Source organism: Myripristis murdjan, chromosome 14, assembly GCF_902150065.1.
Source record: "Myripristis murdjan chromosome 14, fMyrMur1.1, whole genome shotgun sequence".
NCBI lineage: Eukaryota > Metazoa > Chordata > Actinopteri > Holocentriformes > Holocentridae > Myripristis > Myripristis murdjan.
This window is the reverse complement of record NC_043993.1, coordinates 38,383,561-38,410,205: the sequence shown is the minus strand read 5'-3', so window position 1 is coordinate 38,410,205 and position 26,645 is coordinate 38,383,561. Positions and strand designations below refer to the sequence as shown.

The following is a 26,645-nucleotide window of genomic DNA, read 5'->3' as shown; positions in this document are numbered from 1 at the left end:
ATCCTGACCGTTTCTGTCCGCGCGTCTGGAGATTTAAATAATCAACGTTCAAAACTACACGGTGTAACTGTGAGCTGCAATCTGCACATCACAAGCCTCCGCATGACTGACCTGTAACAAGGCAGTAATACACAAAAGTTGAGTTTATTTCTTGTGATTATTGGCAGAGGTGCTGAGTGTCTTGCAATTATAAGATTAATCCACAATTAACCAAACCGATTAAAGAAAAGAGACCAAACTGATCAAAAATATTTTAGGATACCTGGAGCTTTGCTTCACAGATAATGAAACATTTGGTGGGGGACAGTCAGTGATTTTTTTCCAGTCACTTGGAGAGCGTCAAGGAAAAACATGTTTGGGTCAGATGGAGGGTCTCAGCTTTTTATTTCAGAGCGTCTAAAATCCTGCAGTGCCCCTTCATTCTAAATAACACACAGTCTCTAAGTATTTACAATCACTCCTTCTTAACAAAACTGTAGTGCCAGTTTATTCACTTTTCAGGGGTATTTTTAGTACAGCGATGAATAATTCATGTGAACTATTCAGGGCAAAATGTCCTCACACCGTGCGGCCCGAGCGCCTCCTCACAGTGTGACCACAGAGCCGATCACCAGCCCGAGGATGTGCGCTAATGTGATCAGAGAGGAGCGACTGTGAAGTGTAGAGCTGTCGGCTGGTGATTAAGAGGTGCCCTGACCCAATTTTGATGCAGTACATTCGAGAACAATTGGCCACCTGGGTCCCCTGTACCGCTCCTGCCCTCCGTCTTCAAACCAAACTCAGCACTGTGTCTGCGATGGAGTCCTGGCCCCGCCCCCTTTTTTCCTCCCTTCCCTCAGACCAGACGTTGACGTGTCTGAGGCGAGTTGTGATTCATTACTTCATTAGGGCGTTTTGTGGCCATGGCAACAGCCTTTCCTCGGGGTCAGCGGCGACGTGACGCTCCCCTCCAGGGCGGGCCTTGTCACGGGGACGGAGCACTGGAGGGAGGTACACTCAGTTACCCTTCCCCCAAAACTAAAGCTGAAGGCCCCCCTACCTACACATTCACCCCACATGCACATGAATGCACACACAAAAACACATCCTCGCACGCACACACACACACACACACACAATGACCCGGGGATTCAGAGCGCCCGAGCAAGAATCCACACCAGTAAAACTGAAGTTCAGCAAGAAGATCGACTTTTCTGTCATTCAGCCTCTCTCACACAGCTTCCCCTGGACCTGCAGCCCACTTTACATGATTGCATTTTCAGCTGATGGTCCTTTAAACATCCTTTCCAGCGTCCAAGCCAAGCAGGTTTACCTTAAGCAAGCAAATCTATACATGAGTAATTCATTGTCTTGCACATACCTTCCCGCTGTGCGGTCTACTTACCGTGATTAAACCGTCCGCCGTGTCTGTTTATTTGATTTTCACTCCAGATTCCTTTTTCTTTGCTCTGTCTTTTTGTTGTTGCTGCAAACCGGGAATCATGTTTGAACATTTTGTTGTTGGGAAGTTGCCTCCGATCAGTCAACGAGCACCATGAGCAGTACGGGCGCTAAAACTGGGATTAGAAATCCTTGAACAAGAGTTTAGAGTCGGGCTGCACGGTGGCTTTAACAGCTTTGATTTATGGCTTCACTTCTCCACCCTGGTTCTTGTGTGTGTGTGGTGTGTGTGTGTGTGTGTGTGTGTGTGTTTTCATGGGTTCCCGGTGGTTTCCACAGTCCAGAAGGCGGCTCAGGTGAACTTGCCTGTATGAGTTGGCCTGTATGTTTTAGTCTCCTCATTCAGAGACCTTCCCTGCCTTCCTTCCAGTCCTTGCTCATTTGCATATCAATACATTTATAGCCCCCGAGTTTTAGTGGTGGTGCTGTGTGTGGTGTGTGTGTGTGTGTGTGTGTGTGTGTGGTGTGTGTGTTCATGGGAGGAGCTGTGCTCATCGCATGTCTTCAGACTGGACAGCCACACAGATCTGTGGTGAGATGCTTTGGGAGTAAACAGATTAAATTGTGACTCACAACATGGCGTTTCTGTGTGCATGTAAACGGAGGGAGCGGCGTGAAGGCCCCGCAGTCCGCCTGCACACCTCACACCTCCATGTGACGTGACGTGCTTGTTGTCAATAAACAATAAAGTTAATCTTATCTTCTCTGGTTTGAGCCGATCAGCTTTAACACTTTGACTTTGGGCTGCCAAACCATCAGCACCACTCATCACTGAGAGAGACACACACTTTACTACACCATGTTAGACAGCTGGTGTGTTTTTCTGGTACTGTTTTGGTTTTATTCCTAAATCCATAACAGGAACCACGATGCTGTGACTGGTAAGTGCACAGGCCACATTCATCAGTGTGAAGGGCCACGTCAGAGCATGGTTAGAGACTTTAGATAATACTGGTGGGATCTCCTCTGCAGAACATTTATAAAACTCTCCATCTGTAACAGGAGATTTGATATGCACTAGCACTTTTTAAGGGCATTGTGCAATATAGATGGACAATATATGTATTCTGTCTGTGCAGCAGCACTTTTTTGCACTAGCACTTTGTAATAATCATTCTTTTTTTTTTTGCACACTGGCTCTGATGGTATGTGCATGTTGTGTATGTCTTGTTTGATTCTGTGTACCCGTTTTGTGTATGACTTGTTTACCTTCTTTTTCTTCCCTTATTCTATATTGTTTTTTTTTTGTTTGTTTTTTTTTTTTTTTTGAACATCAACCTGCCAAGGGACTACGGATGGAAATTACCCTACAGCTATAATCTGACATATTTACATTTAATGTTCATTAATATGTACTGTCCCTTTTAAGTAAATAAAATAAATAAAAAAATAAAAATATATTTAAGCGTCCCGACAGCATCAGATGTTTCCTGTGATGGAGTTGGCTGTATTGTTTCGGTTGCCTTTTCTGCCGATAATGATGGTAAATGTACTCTTTTAAGATATGCCTGTGTTTTCCTCTCTATAAAATTAGATTTGTCACCGTTTTATAGATTTTTATAATATTCTGCAAAAGTCTCTGCTACCTCTAGCATAATTTGTTTGGAATTAGGATGTCTTGTTTTCACAATTATCACATTAGTTTGGGACTTTCGAAGATGAAATGCTATTCTTTAATATCATTCTTTAATACTCTGGATTTTTTTTTTTTTTTTTTTTGTGACACTCCATGTTCTGGTGTCAACCTGGCTAGCTTTTCTTTCTGCGTTGGATTGAAATGCCCTCCCACTGATATCATCCCCTTTCCTTTACTGCTAATTACATTAATTATGTTTGTAAAGAATGTCTCTTTCTGCTCATTTGGGGCAGAGATACACTATATGGAGAAACATACGGGGCCACAGCTCTTAATCAGTGAATGCAGGTGCTTCATTCAGTCCCTTTGCCACAGGTGTGTAAAACTGTGCAGTTTGCTGGAGGAGGGGTCACGCTGTGGGCTGGTGTTTCTGGGCTCGGCCTCGGCCCCTCAGCTCCACTGAAGGGAAATCTGAACGCTTCAGCTCACCGACACATTTTGGACAATTCTCTGCTTCCAGCTCTGTGGGACCAGTTTGGGGAAGGAAGGCCCTTTCCTGTTGTGTTTCTGTGCACAAAGCAAGGTTCTCTGGGATAAACTGGAACAGAGATTGCTTATCCAAAGAAATTGAATAAAAACAAACAAAAATTGCTTATACACATATACAAAAGACATTTGTTGTCATCATTTGGCATTAACATTACTTGTTACAGGCCAACTGATAAACATTTTTAGCTATCCTCACTTATCCTGAAATAAGCAATATATGGCATGCCTAGCTGAGCTGGCTGAGACCTGTGATGATTATGCAATAAACCCTCAGATACATGGGCTTAAAAATATAGATGTGCATTTTTTCAACTGATCTGAAAAATGATCTGTGACTCAAACACTGGAACACAATCCAAATCGTGAGTTTTGTTGCACCCATAAGTCAAACAGTATGTGAAATGTGACATAATCATGGCATTCTTATATACTGTAACTTGGCCGAGTCAGTGGTCTTTGCAATTCAGGTGAAACTGAAGTTGGCCAAATTAAACAACCCTGTGTTACACTTTCTTTAAGATTTGAGAGACGGATTTGAGTCGGTCAGGATGCCGAGATATTTAAACTCTGAAACAACTTGCAGCTTTTCCCCTGACGTCATTATCTCTGGCTTTGGAATATTACATGGCCTTTTTCAAGAAAAACACTAAGAGTTTTTGTGACATTTAACTGAGGGCAGGATCATTTTAACCAGACAGTCATGTGACCCAGTGCCTTGGCGAGTCTGGCTGCAGCTTGTTGTTTGGTGCTGCCACGTGCACAAAAATCACTGTGTCATCGGCATACAGCTGAATATTGACATCACAACAGAGAGAAGACGAATTGTTTAAATAAAGACTAAATAAAACAGGTCCAAGAATAGACCCTTGTGGAACTCCAGTCTAGGAATTAACAGCAGATGGCCGTGACCTTTAACAAACTGTGTTCCAAACTTTAATTATTACTGTATCCTCTTGAGGGCATCTAGAGAAATTAAAAGTGGACAGTTTGCTAATGAGTACCTTGAGTACCTTCCTGAGGTCAAGGAATACACAGCTACTTTTCCTGGGAAAAAGCAGTTAGCAGTCTCTCGAGAGTGAGAAACTCTGAAGCCAAATGGCAGAGGATGCAAGGGCTGTCGTTTAACTAGGAAATGCTTTTCTACTTTTCTAACCAAAGATAACCTTTGCTTTCAAGAGATTTCATAAGAGGTTGATCCTGGTCATTATTAATATCAGTTTATCTGTAACATAAGACTTAAAAATATGCCAATCCTGTGATTTAGTTTCTAACCCTCTTGCTTACATTTGTGAGTTTTTCTCTAAGATGTTATAACAATCCAGGTTAACGTCATAATTTTGCCACTGGCCTGCAGACATGGTCCTCGTTGCATTGTTAGATGAATGGTGTCCGTCTTACACCCCCCCCCCCCCCCACCCCTCCACCAACAGAGCCTATTCAAACTCTCGGTCCTTGACTTTGTCTGACACCCCTGTGGTGAGGCGCTCTGCCCCCAATCTGCCAGCGTGTCAGCTCATTTCAGGCAACATGAGCATGGACCCTGAACTCAATCAGCTGACTCAATAATACCAGCAAGTCTACATGTTGGCCAGAGCCATTAATGATGGCAGGTGCTCCCTACCAACGAGGAAGAATGCTTCTGACGAGGAACAATGTGTGTGTGTGTGTGTGTGTGTGTGTGTGTGTGTGTGTGTGTGTGTGGAGACATTATCCCTTGTTTTATAATTACACAGAATTTACGGACACAAAGTAATCCTCCTCCCTTCCTGCAGCCCCTGTTTGTACCTTACTTACTTGCATTAGAGCCAAGTGTGCCATAAATGGTTGAAATACCAATTAGCACCCAGATGGTAAAACCAGGAAGTGATCCTGTGGAGGGGCCTTATGTTGCTCATCCAACACAGGATTGTAACAATGAAACAACATTTGATACATAAAAGTAAAACCAATGAGCTTTCACACCGGACCAACATTTAAAAAAAATTTTACGTTTTGGGTTAGTTCGGTGGTTCTTCTGCTTACGATTCTGCATTTCTTAATCGTGGTGGCCTCAAGTCATGTGTGTCAGCTCATGGATTTCTAAACCCTTAAAGCAGAGCTGAACTTTGGAAAGTTGGACTGCGTATGTCGAAAGGTGGGCACTAGGACCCAGTTTCAAAATGCATCCAGTCAAGGTGAGAGCACCTGAATCCTCAAGAGGCTCAAGCAGTCACCCAAACTGAAATGAAAACAGCAGCAGGTGCAGAGAAGCCGCCTTGCTGAGCCGTCGGTGGGCGAGAGACCTGCGGCTGCAGGGCGTCTTCAGGTCGGGGCTGTGACAGGCGACGAGGCGTCCCAGGTGAGGCCAACAGGTAACGGCTGATCTCAGGAAACAAAGCTGTGGATGCATTCCAGATGTGTGAAGCTGATATGTGGATCCAGAGCAAACAGCAGTTGTTGGTGGGCTCAAGCACAGATAAGCCTCTGAGGCAAACAGAGAGACTCCTGCTTTATCTTTGGGACGTGATGTTGACATTTGGTGTATCCAGGTAAATAAAGCGGTCTCCGGCTCATCCCGTCAGGTTGCCACCCAAGAGGAGCTGATGCTGAGGGAGAAACGCAGCCACATGCTGTCTGGGCTCAGCAGAAAAGAACGTCATTATTATTTCAATGTAGAATACAAAGCCTCTGTCTTTCTCTTGAAGATACAAACGCTCCAGCAAAAGTATAATTTGTTATCCAGTGTAATAACTATTGACTTGATAAAGCTCTAATAATCCTCACCTGTCGATGAAAAGCTGTATATTCATAACTGTGAAAGCAGCATGTGTGGTAACATGGCACACTGGTGCATTGTGGGGAAGGTGCCCCCAGACGCCTCCTTCTCTGAGGACATCATGGTTCTCCTGATGTTTCCTCTCGTCCGACCTGCCTGTTTTTCAACTCTCCGTCTATGTGTTGGGTTTCAATTCTTCCTCCAACTAGAACAATGTTGACTTGCCCAAACAAGACCGCATCACCATTCTGCTTCCTGGCCTTGAAAAAGGATTTTCTGGAATCTGGAGTCCTGGAGCGGGACACGCGACCGGCCGGCGTCTTCCTCGCTTTACTGTGAGCTTCAAATCCCAGGAGTCAGCTCACTGTCACTCTCCTTCACTTTTGATTACAATGTGAAGTGAACAAGGAAATCCCAAACGAACCCGTTTTACACCCTGATGAAAAGAAGAGAAAATGAGTGGAGCTGATCAAAGAGCAGAGCAGCAAAGAGCTGCAGAGATCAAAGTGGAGGTTGAGTCTTCAGCTCCAGCTCAAAGCTACAAGCTCTCATCTGATAATGGCGGTCCGCTCGGTGTCTTGTTAAATCTTTCCCAGGGAAGGGAAATCTCCATCTCTTGCACCGCCTCTCCCCCTCAGGTGGTCACCTTCCACCTCACCTGTGTGAGCTCTGTCCACGCTGAGACACCGAGACACCAACAACCTGCTCACAACCAGGGAGGGACTCAAAAAAGTTTTACTCATTATTCCTTTCAAAAAACATAATTATGTTTATATGTCTGCTGTCTAAAACTTTACACTTTACAAAACTTTTCTCTCTAAACTGTCTGAAAACTTTCCTCAGCCTTTGCAGAGGCTGGAGCTACAGGAGTGACCGGCTGAGTGCTGAGAAACTGTTGAGCCTAATTCATCATTTCACCGCCGGGCGCCTCCCTCCCTCCCTCCTGCAGCTGCCAGCCGAGGCGCCTGAGGACACTTCAGAGCTTTGTTCAGTCCTCAGGCTCACAGCTAGGAGACCTCTGCTGCGGTGGAGGTCCTCAGTCGACTTAGTCACGTTACATTGCAGTCCCATAGTGTTCTGGAGGATAATATCACTGTGATAGTCTATTATTGATCATTTTCTCATGTGTTTTTGTGTGCTATTTTCCTCTGACATCACGTCCAGGATGGGGGGGTATCACTGCGCTCCATGTTGTGTCTTTTGTAAACAAAGGGAATCTGGCGAGACGTCGTCGTTTCACTGCTTCCTGATCGATGAACAACTGAAAGACAATGGCGAGTGAAAATCCAGATCCAATATTCAGGGTGAAACAACTTATTTGATCACCCTTTAGCTACCATTAGACCAGAGCTAACGGTGATGCGATGATATGATAGAGAAGGCGGGGCCTGAGCACGAGGTCAGAGGAAAATGGGAACATGGTCTACAGGGGAGGTGGAGCAAACGTCACCCTCCAAACCACAAAATAACACATTTATTCATTTTTGGTTTTCTTCCATCAGAGACCATCAACCATCACGACTTCCTCTACTCCTCACTGCTTCCTTACTTGAAATTTCCCCACTGTGGGACTAATAAAGGAATATCTTGTCTTATCTTATCTTCTCATGTATAAAAAAGGTTTAAATATGATGTTTGCGTGCTGAAGGTGTTGGTTGATTTCTCTCTCAGAGGCAGCAGAGGTGCTCTGGGCTTTGCAGTGGACAGAGGAGGTCGGTGTGGCAGTCTGGGTGTGTTACTGTGAACCTTCAGGAGGAGCTGCTGCTCTCTGACACTCAGCCTCTTTATAAATGGATGTCAGTGCTCGCCATATCTTTGATCATCATATGATCAAATCATCTGATCATTATAAAGCAAAGAAGCACAGATGGAGAGAAAAAGTGCCTGATATGTTTCAGGAGGCCATATCTTGAAGCCACATGAGGAGAGCTCCCTGAGGCAGTGTCATATCTGCTATTACCATAATAATACATTAGCATATTTTATATATTATTTTATTAATTAAAGTATAACCTGCCTAATATTTAATACATAATTCAAAGAGTGCATTAAATTTTAATTGGAGTGGCCTAAGAACAGAATTACACCAGCAGCAGCCTGCACTGCACCTTCCTGTCAGGCAGGATGGGAGATGCTGGTTTAGGCAAAATCCAGCAGACGCACATTAGAGGAGTCGACTGTTCAGCACGGCAAACACTCACATGCAAAACACAGCTGCATTCAACCGACATGCAAAACAGCTACGATCATTTGCTGCCGCTCAGGGAGGAGGTGCTATTCTGAGGAAAAAACTCAGAATTTACTAGATTAAAATTGTACATTTCTGAGAAAAAAAAAAAACTCACAGAGTTATGAGGAAAAAAATCTTGAAAATTCTGACACTAACAAGAAAAAAACTTCTTTTCACTTTCTGTCCAGCAGGATTTCCTTCTGACTGAATCCCACAGGAGAGCAGCTGGTTTTCTGAACGCCGAAAACAATTTGTGACTTTACAATCTCAGTATTTTCAATTTTTTTTTCTCAGAAATTTGTGATTTTATAACCGTAGAATTTTCAAGTTTTTTTTTTTAATTTAATCTCGAAATTTTGTAATTTTTTCTCCCCACAGTGACCCAAGTACGCTGTCGTACTAAATCTGATCGTAACAGTTTTTCCAAGTTTTTTTCTCGCAAATTTGATTTTTTCCCCACATAAATTTACTACTTTAGTCTCAGAATTTGAGTTTTTTATTGCAAACTTGTGACTTTATAATCTCAGAATTTTCAAGTTTTTTTCTCATAAATTTGTGATTTCATAATTTTAGAATTTTCAAGTGTTTCTTGTAAATTTAATCTTGAAATTTTGTATTTTTTTCTCCCCACAGTGACCCAAGTACGCTGTTGTACTAAATCTGATAGTAACAAGTTTTTTTTCTCATAAATTTGTGATTTTTTTCCCCACATAAATGTACTACTTTAATTTCAGAATTTGAGTTTTTTACTGCAAACTTGTGACTGTATAATCTCAGAATTTTCGAGTTTTTTCCTCATAAACTTGTGAGTTTTTTTCTCGTAAATTTACCACTTTAATCTCGATATTTCTGAGTTATTTTTCTCTCCTCTGCTGCATAACTTATTTCCCTGCAGTGGCCCTGATGCGCCGTCCTACAGCCTGCAGCTGAACATGCGGTGAACACTAACAGGCAAACAGCTCCTGTTCGTGCAGTTCAGCTGAAATGATCATAACTCTGTCTGAGCGGCATGAAGGAGCGAAGCCGAACTGACCTTTTTTTTTTTTTTTTTTTTTAAACAAAGAAGACATAACACGCAGTGAACAGGAGGAGAAACACAGAGCCGCCATGCGGGCTCAGACTTTAATTGAACTCTCCTCCCCTCTCCCCTCCTCCTCAGCTCGCAGAGCAACTTCCAGCCCGCACACACACACACACACACACACCCACTCTCTCACACACACATACATACAGACACACACACACACACACACTTCAGTCTGCTCCAGTCTGCGCTGCACACACAGCACCAACATGGCTTTCCTGCACTCGTCTCTCTGCCTGCTGCTGGTCCATGTCTGCGCCCTGAGCCGCGGCGGTGAGTACAGACTAAAGTTTCCTTGACGCTCCGCACTCTGAAGCAGATGCTGCCGCGTTGGGTCGCGGATGCTGCGGCCAACACGAGCCCCTGCTGCCCTGAAACATGCCTTTTTGTCGGCCTTGGGAACTGCAGAGTAGCTTTTGTTCGAGCGGACCGGCCGAGCCGCGGCTCGTCGGGCCGTGAGGGAGCCGGATCCGGCTGCTCGGTCTCTCCCGGAGCGGCGGAGGCAGCGCGCCGTGCGTCCGCTCGCCTCCTCCGCCGGGACGGCAGCTCGACCTGTTGTTGTTTTTCTTTGTTTGTTTGTTTGTTTGTTTGTTTGTTTGTTTGTGTTGCTTTGCTTTGGTTTTGTTTGGCCACGCGCTTGGATGCGTGTAAAACTGTTAATTACACGAAAAGGTGCACCGGGCGCTCCGCATGGGCTCCGTGTGTGTGCGTGTGTGTGTGTGTGTGTGTGTGTGTGTGCGTGACAAAGTATCCGGACCGAACTGTGCAGCGAGGTCGGAATTCATTCAGGGCTTTGCGTGACTGCTGCTGGATCGCACACATCCACAGCACCGCAGCCGAACGCATCAGATAAGGCTGATTCCCGGGGCGGGATCCCGGAGACGGTGCGGTGTCGGTGCGGGAGTGCGCGCCCGCTCTCCATCCCGGTCTGCCCGAGCCAGCTGACACAGAGCCTCAGGGACTTGTAGGGTTTTGTCTGCAGCTGAAAACTTTTTTTTTTTTTTTTTTTTTTTTTTGGTTTGGTTTGTTTATTCACATATAAGAGAGTTTATAAAAGCTGCAAAATAAAACGAGCAGAGAAATGTGAGGGAGAATCGCCTGAAATCCCTACAGGGGCTTGGAGACTGGCGTTCACACACACACACACACACACACACACACACACACACAGTGTCTTCTCTCGGCTCACTGAGAGTCAGACATTTCACGGACCTACGATCAAATTAGATTCATGCAAAGCTCCGTGCTGAACCTCTGTTGAAAAGCATGAGCCCCTCAGGTTGTGGGGGAACCCCTCAGACCAGCTTAATGTTCAGTTAAAATGTGCAGTAACATAAAAAAAAAATTAAATGCAGCCAAAAACAGTTATTCATGGACAAATATAACACAGAGGAGTTTGAAAAATAGAAAAAATATATTTTTCCCCTCTATTTTTTGTTGTCTTCAGTATTTATTATGTTCTATATATTTGCTAAGAGTTATTTTTATTTTTTTTATGTAGAGTGATTTGATATTGTGAGGCAGAGGCAGGACCAGATGAGCTTTTTTCACCATGTGTGTTTTCTGCTTGTCGACTGTTTGATGTCTGGTTTAGTGAGATAGTTTTTTACATCTGTTTGAGAAAAGACAGACAGAAAGACAGACAGAAAGACAGACAGAAAGACAGAAAGCAGTAGAGTTGGTTCAGAGCACCAGCAGCATACTGGGACTGGCAAAACACATTTGCACTTCCTCTCTAGTTGTCCAGAATAAGACCCCGGGACGTTTGGGTGGGAGTCTCGTGCTCTGGTCCTGGTCCAGGATCTGTAAATTCTGCAGTGAACACTGAAACCTGACAGACAGACTTGGCAGGAGTAACCTTTGTCCTCAGGGCGGCCCCACCCTTCTGCCCGTCCCACTCCCCTCCTCTGTCCCACACAGCGTCTCACGACCGGACAACACACCCTGCCCCTCGCCTTGTCTTAATTGGGTTACCGCTATTTAATCCTCATCTCCCCTAAAGGAGGCGAAGGGGACCGGACTAAAGCCGTCTGTTTCTGGATTAAGCCGCTGACCCGGGCCCTCTGAGGAGCCTCTAAACCAGCTGCTGTTAAAACGGACCTCCTCCCTAATGGCCCCTGACGGCACGTACCTACTGAAATGCGATTTGCGGCTGAAAGCACGGCTTCTGCATGAAAATCAGCCCATGTTTAGTTTGAGGAGAGTCGCTCAGTTCATGCACACCAGCTCGTATTGATTCCCGAGCTCGCTGGTCTCTGTTCATCTGTATGACGGCCCTGTGGCCTGATGGGAATGCGCGAGCGGTCAGAGCAGCGTGGTTGTTCAGTAAATCAGATCAGTGGCAGGGCTTTTATGATAATATGCGCACAACAGAAAGTGGACCAGGATGGAAAACAGGTTCCACTGACGGGGACGGGGCTCGCTCAGCCTTCAGGTTTAAAACGCCGCCCAGACAGTGAGCAGGTTATTCATATGCAGCTTTGTCATATGCAGCTTTGTCATATGCAGCTTTGTCATATGCAGCTTTGTCATTTGCATTGTGAGCAGGTGAGTGGGTGGAGAGGGGGCGGCGGAGCTAACATGGCAGCTGTTCCTGCACAGCCTGAGCAGGGTTGCAAAGGGACGGAAAATTTCCAGGAAATTCCCATGGGAAGTTCAATACGGGAATGTTGGAACTGTTCCATGTTGGAAGCTTTCCTTGGGAATGAACAGGAACTGACTGTTGAAGCTGTTCTGCCCCAAGCCGCTCGCTCATCGTGTCCACATGACCAGTGACTGTTGATCCAAAATCACCTGCGCGTGAAGCCCTTATGAAAGCCATGTCAAGGTTTCCAGTCACAGATATTTCATATTTCGTTTTGTCCTTGTCCCCACTGAGACCAACAGGAGTTTTTCTCAGCTATTGGTTATTGATTGATTTGATTTCTGATGGGTTCAGACCCTGAGCAGGCGACAGGATTGCAAACAGCACGTTGCAGAGCAGTTTGGATGTTTCTTCCTCTGTTGTTGGGTCTGAAGAGGCGGCGGCGGCCCAGACTGTGAGTCTTCTGCTTAATTCAGGAAATCAGGTGACACATTTACATGCACTGTGTTTGTCTGATCACACAGTCTGTGTGAAAGTGATTTTCAGGTTTTATTTTGTCTCAACTCGAAAGCACACCACTTCTCAGGACTTTACTTGAACATTGAATTTTTGACATTGGCGATTTGCTTCACTGTGGATGAACAGGGGTTATCCTGCATCCTTGCCTGAGTCAAACTGTGAAACGGCGTCCACTTGTACTTTACATTTCCTTGCTTTCTTACTTCCAACACTCCCTTCGGCTGCTTTACTGCCTTACTAACTTCATCACATCATGTGCTTGTGCTCTCATCTGAAGCCTGACACACCTGTTCCTGCTCCTGACGGCTTCAGGTCCCAGAAGGTTTTTCTTTTCTTTTGTCGTGTTTTTAGCTGCACATGCTGGGAAGGTTGACTGCGCGTGCTTGCTCTTTCCAGCAGTGCCTTGATTTACATTTGTTCAGTTTACTAATTCATTTTAGTATTTTTACTAAGAATTACTTGAGTATGTTATTGGCCGGCTGGGAACCCCGTATGTAACCGTACCCAAATGTAATCTAACCAGGACTTGGAGGAAAATAGTCCTCAAAGGGAAGAAGTCCCCAAAGCCTAGTTTGCATCTGATACCAAGCGCCTTAATTAAAGAACTGGAGTGGCTGTAGATGTTGACCCAGGTCCTGTGGGGGTACAGGGTTTTCTGGGGGTGCTAAGTCAATTTAAAATGGTCTGAAGTTGATAATTGGGAAATCCCCAAAGGGCTGAGAGGAGGCCAGAGCCCTCCTGTTGGGGCCCCCAGAGGAGACAGAAGACGGCTGACACAGCGGTAAAAGCAGTTGTGATTTATTCAGACTCTACACAGCCGACAGGAAGACACGGGCAGGGATTCAGTCCTGTGTGGAAACACAACGCTTTAGAGGAATTTAACCATTCATCTGCGTCTGGACACAGATCCCAACCCCGTCTGACGGGACGGCCCGGGTCTGCTCGTCCTGAGCGGGACGGCCACGCCTGTCCTGAGGTGAGAGGATGCAGAGCCTCCTGAGTCCCAGCTCCTCCTGGTCCTCCTGACCTGGTCTTCATGCGTCTTGCAGAGGACGGCGGGCTGCATTTCGCTGCTCGGCTCCTCCGGTGGAAGTAGGGAGGAGTGCAGCTGTCGGCTCCAGTTGTTCATGCTGGATTAGTACATTAGATTGAGTGACAACCAGGCATGGCAAACACATAATCTAATCTGCTGACTTATTGTCCTTATTAAAGAGAGTGTGCTGTTTGATCCCTGTGGTGTTGTGATGGGCTCTTGGTATAGCATCGCAGGCAACAGTGATGTCAGCATTGATTAGTTTATGGAAATTAAAGCAAAATAGCATTGATTGCTCTGCAGAGAAAAAAAAATCAAATGGCTTTTTTTTTTTTTTTTTTTTTTGGTTGAATCCTTTTCATTACATTTATGGACCAGTCAGTCTCTGGGATCTTTTCATCGTGACCGAACCAAAACTCCTACCTTCCTGATGTGTGTTTGCAAGTCTCGCTCTGCAGGCTCTCAGGCTCTCAGGCTGCAGAGTAAAGCCTCAAGCCTCATTGTGTGATAATGAGTTGAGAGAAAAGCATGCGGGATAAAGTTGAGCACCAAAGCCCCTCGTGTCCCATTTGTCTTGAGGTCACCCGCTGATATTTCTCGTTTCTGCTAATCTTTCCCCCAAGCAAGCAGTCGAATTTAAGAACTCCGATATCATTTTTCCTGCCTTTCCTCCAGCCTTCGGATTCCATTCATGCCGCCGCGATATGAAAATGAACTTTCTGAGCCTTTAGACTCTCTTCACACTCACATCCCATCACCATGTGGAAGACGGCCTCGTTATTTGTCCTGAAGGCAGGGACACTGTTGTGTTTTGATGACTTGAAGTTGAGTGGTGTGTCCATGGAGAAACGCTCGCTGTATTATTTATGAGTGTTGGTTTGTGAACGGTGATGACTTTGTTAGCCTCAGAAGCAGGACCTTACACACATCTACAAATGCAGGGATTTGGAGTCTGTGTTGTGAAATGTTTACTCGCCCTGAATGCTTTGCAGAATGGTCTGCTGCAGTGTAAAATGTGATTTAACTGTTGAGTTAAAGGGCCAAACCTTCCAAATCACCGGCCTGATCCTTTAATCGAGGCAGTGTGCGCTTAAAGCAGAACTTTGGCCATTTCAGTCCCCGTCCTGTTTTTACCATTGTTTTGTCATGTGGGTCAATTGCAGCTCTCTAATGCAGCATTCTGTAAAGAATCAGTCCTTAAAGCAGCCAAAGCATCGCTCTTTCTGCACATGACGCTCACTCTTGGTGTGTCTCAAATCGTGCACTTCCGTTAGTGCACTGTCTGTAAGTACACTTAGCTGACAGTACACTGACCGGCACAGTGAAGGGTGTCTCAATTGGCACACTTCCCGTTGTGCACTTACCGGAAATGACGATCGCCACAGTCGGCATCAGGCAGGCCGACCGCGGCACCGGCCGCTCACCTGTCAGATCCGGCACACCTGACCGGGTGGGCGTGGTACCGGCCGGAGCCGCGGCCGGCTTTGGTTTTCGGTGGTAAAGTTCTCCAGAAGTAGACGTGTACACATCCTATCTTCAAAATAAAAGCATCACCACTGCTTCTAAAGGTGTTAGAGTTTTATTTTTGTAAACAACCGGAAGTGACTGTACTTTGCACAATCGCTCGCTTGAGAGTTATCCGAAAACGCCGAAGCGATTTTCAAAACAGACGTTCTTTGGACAAACTGACCGCATATTTGGAATCTACGTGGTTACTTTCTTGCCTGGAAAAAAAACTAAAACTTAATAAAGTGACATATTAACAGCCGTAAAGCAAAAAGTCAGCTCAGCTTTTTTAGGTAGCTGCTTCCGGTCGGTGGTGCCGTCAGGGTGAGAAGTGTCCATCGCTCCACACTCAACTTTTTGACCGTTTTGAGTGGACATCCTGGTATTTGCAGTGCACTGCATTTTGTTAGTGTGAACGCACTTATGCACTCAAAATACTGAGTGTAAGTGCAGAAGTGCGCGATTTGAGACACAACATCTGTAATGCCGATGTCGCAAACAAACGATTCTTTGGTACCAAGGCGACACCAACAGTCTAAAAACATGACGGCACCGTTTTTTCTGTGGAACCAAATGTGTGGTTGAGCTTCCAGCGGGCTGTAACATCTTCTTCCGGAACCGACGGGGGCAGTATACCGACGGTTTAGTCTTTAAGTGGCTGAAGAAGAGACAAACACGTGAAAGACGGCCGCTCGGCCTCGACTCGTCCAAAAGAAACTCAGCGAGGGTGGAGTGGGGGAGGATTCTGGGTTGGAGGCGGACGCTCCGGGGATGATAATACACTCACAAAACAAAACATGCAAACAGCGACATCCAAGCTTCTCGTTTAACAGTTGTTTCTTTTTCCTTATTATCTGTAATAATATCATATTTTTCTCATGTCTCTGCTGGACACTGCAAGTGAAATTCTGTGCAATCTACAAACGTGTTATTCAAGCACAGCTGACTCACTGTTTGGTTTAGAGACCTGAGGGCTTAAAAACACATTTTTCCATAAAGGAGTTTATGTTGAAGTAGATGGGATTTTCTGTTTTCTTGTTTTTTTTTTTTTTACCGTGGTTTTGAAACAGTATGAGAATGGTGGAAATTCGGTATCGTATTGACTCTTGTCTTTAATAACGGTTGAATCTGTCTTGTACAGTTTCAGCTGAAAATATTTTTCTTTTTGCTTTTAGATTTTTTTTTTTTTTAAAAAATGAAGCCCCAGCTATAAAAAGATTCTAAGTAGAAAATATGTGTTTGGTGTTAGTGTGAAGTCTTTGACATGCTCTGAAGATCCAAGACACATTTTGGAAAATCAAAGCCGTGGTTTTTTTGGCTGGCAGGGATGAAGCTGACATGCAGCCGGAGCCTGGAGTCCGGGGCTCGGCTCTGCACACACACGGCTCCAGTCTGCGGACGCTTGATGTCTGACTGGGATTTGATATCAAACAGTTGCCTCGGTGGGTTTATCCCCTGCCGACTCGGAGGGAATTTCCCGCATTGACGAGCTCTCCGGTGCCGGAGACCTGATGAAAAAATCCTTGAGTGTTTTATTCAGAGCACATCTTTCAACAGAGGGCAATCTATACGGTGAGAAATCTGCCCTCGAGAAAAACCAGCGCTTTTATTAGGAACTGGAGATGGTTTTTTTTTTTTTTTTTTTTTTACTCCAAGTCAGCGAGGGAGAGAAATGGTGGTAATTAACGGTGAGAGGGGAGAACATCCATGTGCATTCAGGCCAGGGAAGAATTCATCATGGAATAATAGCAGGGCATTAAACTCATATCGGTGTAAATCTGTGAGAAAAACGCCACACACACACACACACACACACACACACACTCCTCTGTGTGAAGTCAGAGCGCCGCAGGTTTGCAGTCGTTTGGCAGAAAGATGAGGTTTGGCTGCTCAGGCCGGATTGATTATTGCACGAGTGTGTGTTCTGGGTTTGGTTTGGTTTGGCTGCGGCTCGGAGCAGACGGCGTTCACATGCTTGAGTCTCAGGAAGCCTCGGAGCCGCGTTTGAATTGATTTTGCCCAGCAGGGAACCACCAGATATTTTGGTTAATGTTCAGCATGAACTCTGATCCAGCATCACTGAGCTGACCTGGAAATACATATTTCTAATGATTAATAATGTTATTAGCTATCGTAATTATTAGTAATTACATTAGTAGTTTTTTTGGCTGTGATTTAAATTAAAGTTCTTGGTAGTTTTGGCTAATTTGCAGGGATGATGATACACTTTTATTCATTTCTGCTGATCTGAGTGCTGATCTGATACCACAGAGCTTTTTTCTCCATCATTATTATTGTTGTTCTTATTATTATTTGTATTATTGTGATTACTGCTGTTGTTGTTGGCATTATGTGTGAGGTCACATGTGGCTGCACCAAGCTTTACTTCAGTTTAAATCAGGATTTTCCTCAAACGTCAGTGAACAGCCTCAAACAGAGCTGATCGTGTCCATCATGACCGTGAGCCACCAGCAGTGTGTGTTGGTGTGTGTGTGTGTGTGTGTGTGTGTGTGTGTGTGTGTGTGTGTGTGTCTGCAGAGACCCCGCCCTCTGCTTGGATTTTCTTGTTTTGCTGAGCTCGGCACTCTTCTGGGCGTCGGCCTCAGGGCTGCAGGTGTGTGTCGCTCCCAGCCAATCACAGCGCAGCACAGTGTCAGATCAGCAGCACCACGTCCAATAGGAAGCTCTGAAAATGGCGGTCGGCGGCCTGCAGACAAAATGAAAAGTGGCGAGGTGTGTGTGAACCCGACGCGAGCCCCACACTTTGCTCGTCCTCCATCACCACCAGAAACAGCCTACGTGCTGCCTTCAGTGTCATCACGTAAACTCCAGCACTGGACAGGAAGTTGCCCAGAACAGACAGCAGGTCCGTCATTTTTCACTAAAATAACACCGACATGCCCAAACCCGAGCCGACCCAAACCCAAACATGGTTTCTACATTTTTGTCCATTTATGTACAAACTACATATGAAACCGGTTTGCAGTATGTTGAAATATGTTGTTTTATCAAACCTGACATTTCCATATGGGGTGGCCTGCTGTGGATTTGATCTGTGATTCAAATATGGACGATAATAAATGTCGCTGCATTTTGTCGTGTATGAGGATTATTGTACGGTTTGTCACATTCTTACAAAAACAAACAAACAAGCATCGCCATCACAGCGGATTTTATTTTGAAGTAGAGAGCGGCGGCTTGCTGCTCCCTCATCCATATCGACGGAATATTCATCTGATCACGCTGAACGCAAAAAGGAGAAAGCAGTGAATGTTTGTTTTTTTTTTGTTTCACTGTCTGACAGTAGAAAATCAGTAGAGGATTTGTTTTTGTTTGTCATCCATTAATTATGCTTAATTAATTAATTAATTATAAATGCAATAAAAGTACATGCATCCACCTGTGAGCCCAACATGTTATTGTATGTACCCCTGCAAAGCTAATCACATGCAATAAAAAAGACTTAATAATCAAAGCATGGCAATCCCACTCAGATAATTCACAGATTAAATAGTTTTTTCTAGAAAAGCCTTATTTTTGGTAAGATACAGTGATATTTAACAATAACGGTTCAGAAGTCGAGGCGGTGTCTCTGGGTTTTGTCTGGGAAATGAATAAGTTCCTGAGTCTTTATCCCGTTTGGGCACCAGCGTCCCGACTGTGCACGGGCCAAACCGGCCATCTGTATATGATGTCCCTTCATATTTAGAAGCCCCATCTGTGGGACACATGGCGCCCCGCTCTCTCGGGCCGCCGGCCAAGCCTTGGCACCCGTCCCGTCAGCGCCAGAGGGACAGACAAAACCTCTGATGTCGCCTTCATTGAAAAGCCTCGCGCTCTTCCTTTCTCCTCCGCTTCTTTCTCGGTGTTCCTGTGCAAACAGAGCGGGAGCAGCAGCTGCACACACCTGATGCCCCGCTCACACACACACACACACACACACACACACACACACAGCAGCTTGCTTTGGGGGGATCGACTGGGGGGTTTTGTGTGCACAGCTCAACTTACAGAGAAATCGGACACCACAATGGGCTTCCCTCCTTCCCGCTTTTTCTACACCCCCTCCCACACACACACACACACACACCTCTCTCATGACCCCCTCCACCCCTATTTTCCCTTGTTTTTGCTCCCCTGTCCCCCCTCCTCGTGTCAGATGTAGAAACCCTGAGGATGTGTATCCCTGGTTCACTTCTTCAGTCGCTGTAAACGCTATCGACCGAGTCTAAAATAGCCGTCACACACGGGCCGCGGGCTGCCGGGCCGCTGTGCAGGCCAAACTTTTCACATGAACAGATAACACCCCGCATATTTCTTGTTTGCAGCTCCTGTGATCTCCCTGAGGATGGAATCCATACGATTTGCATGTAGGTCAGCCTTTTCACTGGAAGAGGCTCTGGCACATAAACCTGGCAGCAGACAGCGTACCACCCACCACGAATTCTTTTCTTCCAGGATCATTTCTTACAGATTGGCATCCCTCCAACAGGGGATCCTTATGCAAAATGGAAGCAGACAGACAATTTTATTTGAGCCCATTTAGCATTTTTAATTTTTTTAAACAATGACAGGGCTTAAGCAATTGTATGTTTTGGCAGTAAAGTTTTTTTTTTTTTTTACATAACTAGGATGATAAGAGGTCATGATGCCCCCAGATCTGCACTGTGCAGTGTCTGTCAAAGAAAGTATAAGAATGTATGAAGTTATTTCAGTCTTTTCCATCATCTGCTGGTTTGAGCACCTCAACCTGAAGGGAAAGAACAAGCTGGGGAGTTACTGCATCACTTAACTATTTAAGTAATGCAGCACGTTGGTTGGCACACATTTTTACCAGCCTCTCCTGCCTGCGTATGGTCAGGGCCTGTCTGATCCACGCCACCACCTACATGGTTGAGTTTCGGCTGCTCCCATCTGGCCGTGGATATGAACTCCTCAGGTGTTGGACTCATAGGTTCAGTAGTTCTTTTGTACCTGTAGTCGTCAGTTATAAGAATTTTGTTTTTAGATCTTGTCATCCTCTTTTTTGTATTGGCTCTTGGCTGCTGTATGTGATACAGATTTCCCCTTCCAAGATGATAAAGGCTGAGCTGAACTTGATCTCTAAGATACAACAAACTAAATGAATGAGTGCAGCATTGTCACCCAAAGTATGGAGCCATAACTTGCTCATAACTCAAAATGTTGTTAAAAGGTGGGACAGATGAGAAAACCATGTTCTGTGTCCAAAAAAATGTGAGCCTCAAAAAGTTTGGAGGCGTTTGAAATTTGACCATCGCACCGTGTCATTAGTTGGAGGCTTCACTTCTGTCTCGAGGACATGTTCACCTGTAATGGATATGATATGAGTTTCTTGGTAGAACAATGCGAGTGCCTCAGTGATCGCTCAGACCATCTCATCCCCCTGAGGGACCTCAGGTCGTCTGGTTTCTTTTGTTCTCGGGGTTTATGTCAAACTGTCAGTCTAACCACAGACTCACTGTCACCTTCGAAACACACTCTCAAACAGCAGGCATGAATATTTGATGCTAATCTAATCTAATGTGGTGTTTCTCTTGCTGTTCTCTGAAGCCAAAGGTCTCTTCAAAGTCCCAGATGTGGCTGACGTGACTCAGCTTGTCTGCACAGTTTTCAGCAGTAACAGCCAGGGTCTGGTCATACGGCAATCTTTCACTGTTGCTGCCTTCCTTTACAGAAAGAAAATATATATACATATACCATATACCAATATATTAACCAATATACCAATATTTTAAATGAAATATATTGTAATATATTAGAATACATTACATTTAATATATGGAATTACAATATATTGAAAATATATATATATAGAAAATGTCTTAGTAATACGTTGAATAATATATTGGTGAAACATTATGAAATATATTTATATATTGCATCAATATATTGTAATGTATTTCAATATATGGAATAATACATAAGTAATTGCGCATTTCAGATATTGAAGTATATTGCATATGAATATATGTGTTTATATCCCATGATATGTCATTTTATATTCATAAATATCCTCCATAATGTATTTAGATTTATATGTGATGAATACTGGGTACATATATTTAAACATACATGATCTATGACTTTCCAATTACATGGTATCATGTATTGGAAATATATGTACAGATATATGCCATGCATGGGCTATGCATATGTTGTGGTTGTTTATTGGAAAATATGCAATGTTAAAAAAAAAAAATTCCAATATATTTTATATATGTTGTGATATATATACATATATGGTCTATGCATATATTTCAATATATTGGAAAATATCAAGATTAGTTCCCATACATGGAAATGTATTATCTAATAGATCACATGATATTTTCCAATATACTGCAATATATTTTTGTTTCGTAAGGGTTAACACATTGATTGTGGACATGTTGATGTATCATAGTATCCCAGAATTGGCGGGGCATTTTTGTTCTTATTTTTGCTGACCGGAAAGCTTGGCGAGCTACATGCTGTGGCAGCTGAGTAAGAGGTATCACGTTAGATTTCCCTTCATTTAAGAATCCCAAACTATTTAGATTGATTTACTTTGATGTAATAATGAGTGGGAACAAAAACAAGAAAGGGGAGATAAGAGGTATGAAACAAGTTATGGGTAGCAATGGGGAGAACTTTGGGGAGTCTCATGTGTTTTCAGGATATTAAAAAACAAATAGACGAATTCATGACAGAAATGAACAGGAAAATGTTGGATACGACAAGTCAGATAGGAGGAGCAGTGAAGGAGGTAGGAGAGATGGAGGAAAACATGGCCGATATGGAACGATGAGATATTGGAGTCCAGGAAGCTGTCACCCAGCTGCTTAACAAGCAGAGGGCAGTACAAGATGAAGTGTCTGATGTGGAGAGGCGCTCCAGACAGGACAGGGTCAGGATCTATGGCGTCCCGAAGGGCGCAGAGGACACCTCCACAGTGGCTGTCGTTAAAAACTTGATGAAGCGGGAGCTGATCTTGGCCTGGACAAGAGCCACGACCTGGGGACAGAACAGGCCCACCACGCCTGGCCCCAGAGCACCTGGGAAGAGCACCGCTGCACACTGTGGTGGTCTGATTTCTCCAGTTTTGGTTAAAGAGAAGACTCTCCATATTTCTGAGAAGAAGGAGTTACGTGTCCAAAAGAAATGAGTATATTTTGACCATGATCATGCAACAGACATGCAGACCAAGAGGAAGGAATATGAACTTGTTAAGAAGGTACTGAAGGAGAACGGAGAACGCTCCCAGACTCCATTAACCGGAACATGCGTCTTCTTTACAAAGAGCTCTGACCTCTATGACAGAAGAAGCAGCAGCGGATCTGCGAAAACAGGAATTTATCGCAGAGGAAACCACTTATGGGACCAAAGGCAAGGGCACAACGGAGGAGACGCTGGCCGACTCTTACCGTGGGGGACGAGCGCGACTCTGCGTGGCGGAGATAAGAACCAGTTCCAGCGGCAGATCCAGGAGCAGCTGAAGGAGGACCGTAGGATGGAGGCGGAGCTGCAGGAGGATGAGTCAGTGACTCATTCTCACTGTCCCATTACCGGATTATAACGAAGGTGTGACTGTGTCCTTACAATTACTGGATTATAATGAAGGTGTGATAAATATATTTTTAATCTGGACTAGACCTGCTCTCTGGTTGGAATAGCATTAAAAAAAACCCTCTCCAGCCTTTCCCACTTTGCTCTTATTGATTTCTTTGTTTTCTCCAGGTATGATGGAGGGTTGATGCTTATGGATCATGTTGGTTTATTAGGGCCCGAGCCCTCCCAGGGAGAACGGCCCTATTGTTATTTCTTTTTGCTTCTTGTCGATTTTTGCTTTTTGCTTGCTCTTTCTTATAAGGTGAAAAATGCTTGTAAATAAAAAAAAAAAAAAAAAAGGAGAAGCTTATGAAACCATAATGAGAGAAGTGTAAACACTGACAGGAGCTAACAGATAACAGCTAACACCCTCCTGGCTCCTGGCAAACAGTTGAAATCTACAAAGTACCCACGTCTCCAACTTCCTGCTACACCCAAAGACAGAATTCCTGGCAATAATTTTGAATATATTTTGGAGTTTGAGCCGATGAACAATAGTGCAAAGCCTCATTTGCTTAAAAGTGACTGTTGAGATGAGGAGCAGCCTGGGTGGAGAGATTTGCTTCAAGTGCTGAACTGAATGCTAAGAGAACGAGTGCATGTGAGCTCCAAAAATGTCAATATCTAAAAAGTGGGTGTGAATTGCCTGTGGTGGACGCTGACCTCAGCCTGCTGAGGAGTGTTTCTGCAGCAGCTCAGCTTCAACAGGAGAGGCTCAGGGAAGATGTGCAAAATAATTTTTGGAAGTCTTTCACTCTCCATATGACAACTGAACACTTACATTCCCAGTCAGAAATATAATTTATGTGCATACATGGAATTCCCATATTTGATATATGTTCATATGGGTAGAAAAACTATATATGAAACCTATTGGAAACTGGAACAATTTCATATATTGACATATATCACTACTATGACCACATGTATGTTTATGTATGTGTAATACATTTTTTTTTACATAGATGTCACACATAATGATTCATGCATGTAACCTATATCATTAAATATATATGTACAAACTATATGTGAAACCTTTTTAGAAATATGTTGAAATATTTTGTTTTAATAAACCTACATATATAAATATATATTGTTTATGTATGTGGTTGCAACAACTAATACCAATATAAGAATTCATCATTAACATATTTCTAATATATGTACATATTCAAGTTTTACTATGGATAATTGATATCTTCTAAACTCAAAATGCATATATACATGAATAATTAGTTGTTAACATATATGTTTGCAACTTCTAATACCATATAACAAATCTTCCTATGAGTATTTTTCATATATGTACATATTTAAACGTTATTATGGGTATTTCATATGTGTTGTAAACCTGTATCTTCATATATCCACAGGATGTATATATGTGATAATAATGTATGGCCTTATATGCAATATATATGGCAGCTCACTCTTGATATAGGGCCATATATGGACATGACATTCCTGTATGGGTTATGCTGAATGAGCTGTTGGTTTTATTTTAATATCATTGCATAATAATCCCAAATGACGTCCTGACTCTGGTGAACATCATGACGTCCTGACTCTGGTGAACATCATGACGTCCTGACTGGTGAACATCATGACGTCCTGACTGGTGAACATCATGACGTCCTGACTCTGGTGAACATCATGACGTCCTGACTGGTGAACATCATGACGTCCTGACTCTGGTGAACATCATGACGTCCTGACCGTGGTGAACATCATGACGTCCTGACTCTGGTGAACATCATGACGTCCTGACCGTGGTGAACATCATGAAGTCCTGACTCTGGTGAACATCATGACGTCCTGACTGGTGAACATCATGACGTCCTGACTCTGGTGAACATCATGACGTCCTGACTCTGGTGAACATCATGACGTCCTGACCGTGGTGAACATCATGACGTCCTGACTCTGGTGAACATCATGACGTCCTGACTGGTGAACATCATGACGTCCTGACTCTGGTGAACATCATGACGTCCTGACTCTGGTGAACATCATGACGTCCTGACTCTGGTGAACATCATGACGTCCTGACTCTGGTGATGGGGGAGGTGCCGGCCGTGTAGCCGCGCTCTGGCAGTGTGCCAGCCGTCTGTCACATTCGCGTCTGATCCACAGCATCCCACATGTGCTGCCTCGTTAAATCGGCTGCAGGATGAATCCACGGTGGATTTGATGTGGAAAAGACAGTTCTCTACATATGTTTATGAATATTCATGTTGACCCCCGGGCAAAAGGAAGCGTCTTTCATGGCGTTTTCCGTCTGTGCCGTGGGTGAGGCTGCTGTCGGGCGCCTCTCTTCAGGCTCTCTTTGTGAATGAGGCTGAGATCTACAGCGGCCGCAGACAGCCAGGTGATGGTGCTGGTGCTGGTGCTGGTGATGGTGATGTGCTGGTGATGGTGATGGTGGTGATGATGGTGATGGTGATGGCGTGCGGTGGTTATGGTGATGGCGTGCGATGGTGATGGTGTGCGGTGGTGATGGTGATGGCATGTGGTGGTGATGGTGATGATGTGCGGTGGTGATGGTGATGGTGATGATGTGCGGTGGTGATGGTGATGGCGTGCGGTGGTGATGGTGATGGTGTGCGGTGGTGCTGGTGAATGGTGATGGTGTGCGGTGGTGATGGCGTGCGGTGGTGCTGGTGATGGTGTGCGGTGGTGATGGTGATGGTGATGTGCTGGTGATGGTGATGGTGATGTGCTGGTGATGGTGATGTGCTGGTGATGGTGATGGCGTGCGGTGGTGATGGTGATGGCGTGCGGTGGTGATGGTGATGGTGTGCGGTGGTGCTGGTGATGGTGATGGTGTGCGGTGGTGATGGTGATGGCGTGCGGTGGTGATGGTGATGGTGTGCGGTGGTGCTGGTGATGGTGATGGTGTGCGATGGTGCTGGTGATGGTGATGGCGTGCGGTGGTGATGGTGATGGTGATGGCGTGCGGTGGTGATGGTGATGGTGTGCGATGGTGATGGTGATGGTGATGGCGTGCGGTGGTGGTGGTGGTGGTGATGGTGATGGCGTGCGGTGGTGATAGTGATGGTGATGGCGTGTGGTGGTGGTGGTGGTGATGGCGTGCGGTGGTGATGGTGGTGGTGGTGATGGTGGTGGTGATGGTGTGCGGTGGTGATGGTGATGGCGTGTGATGGTGATGCGGCCATGCTGCTTGTATCAGTTCCTCACTTTGAAGAGTCCGTTGCTCCAGACTGAATTAATGGCATTCTTAGGTCGTTTCCCAGCTGCAGTGTATTTGCTTTTGCCCAAATTAGTGAACTAGTCGCTGTGGATGGATTGACAGTCAGATGGACCAAAGTGTGCGAGCTGCCGGCGGCGTGTGGGTCAGCGGCAGACACACATCATGAGATGAACAGACAGAGAAAGGAAATGTTTTCCTCCAGGATGTTGTTCCGTCTCTTACCTCATTAAACCAACACATCCGAGCCGGAGGAGCGGCATCAGCAGCTCTGCTCTGTTTTAATCTGCAGCGATGATCAGGCCTGCAGACCAGAGGGCAGTGTGTGTTTCCTCTCCAGCCCCTGATTGGTTTTGCTCCTGTTGTTACCTACAACATGACGCTGAGCGGCTTCTGTCTCGTCGCTGTTGTTTCTCGTTATTTATGGTTTTAAACACAGAGGCAGATATGATTATGAAGATACCGACTCTTTCATTTGTTGTTGTGAAACCTGCAGATCCCACCGGCCTGTTTGCCCCGCGTAAGCAGCTTTCCTAAAACTAACTTGTGTATT

General features: G+C 44.8%; 1 protein-coding gene across 2 annotated transcripts in view; it reads left to right on the top strand.

The window, feature by feature from the left end:
* Positions 1-9,774: 9,774 nt before the first annotated feature.
* Positions 9,775-26,645, top strand: part of mcama (melanoma cell adhesion molecule a) — a 65,631-nt gene continuing 48,760 nt past the window's right edge. For both annotated transcript variants that reach the window (XM_030069180.1, XM_030069181.1), the window contains exon 1: positions 9,775-9,907. In XM_030069180.1, coding sequence (XP_029925040.1) covers positions 9,844-9,907 — 64 coding nt within the window. In that variant the 5' untranslated portion in view covers positions 9,775-9,843. The remainder of the gene's footprint in view (positions 9,908-26,645) is intronic.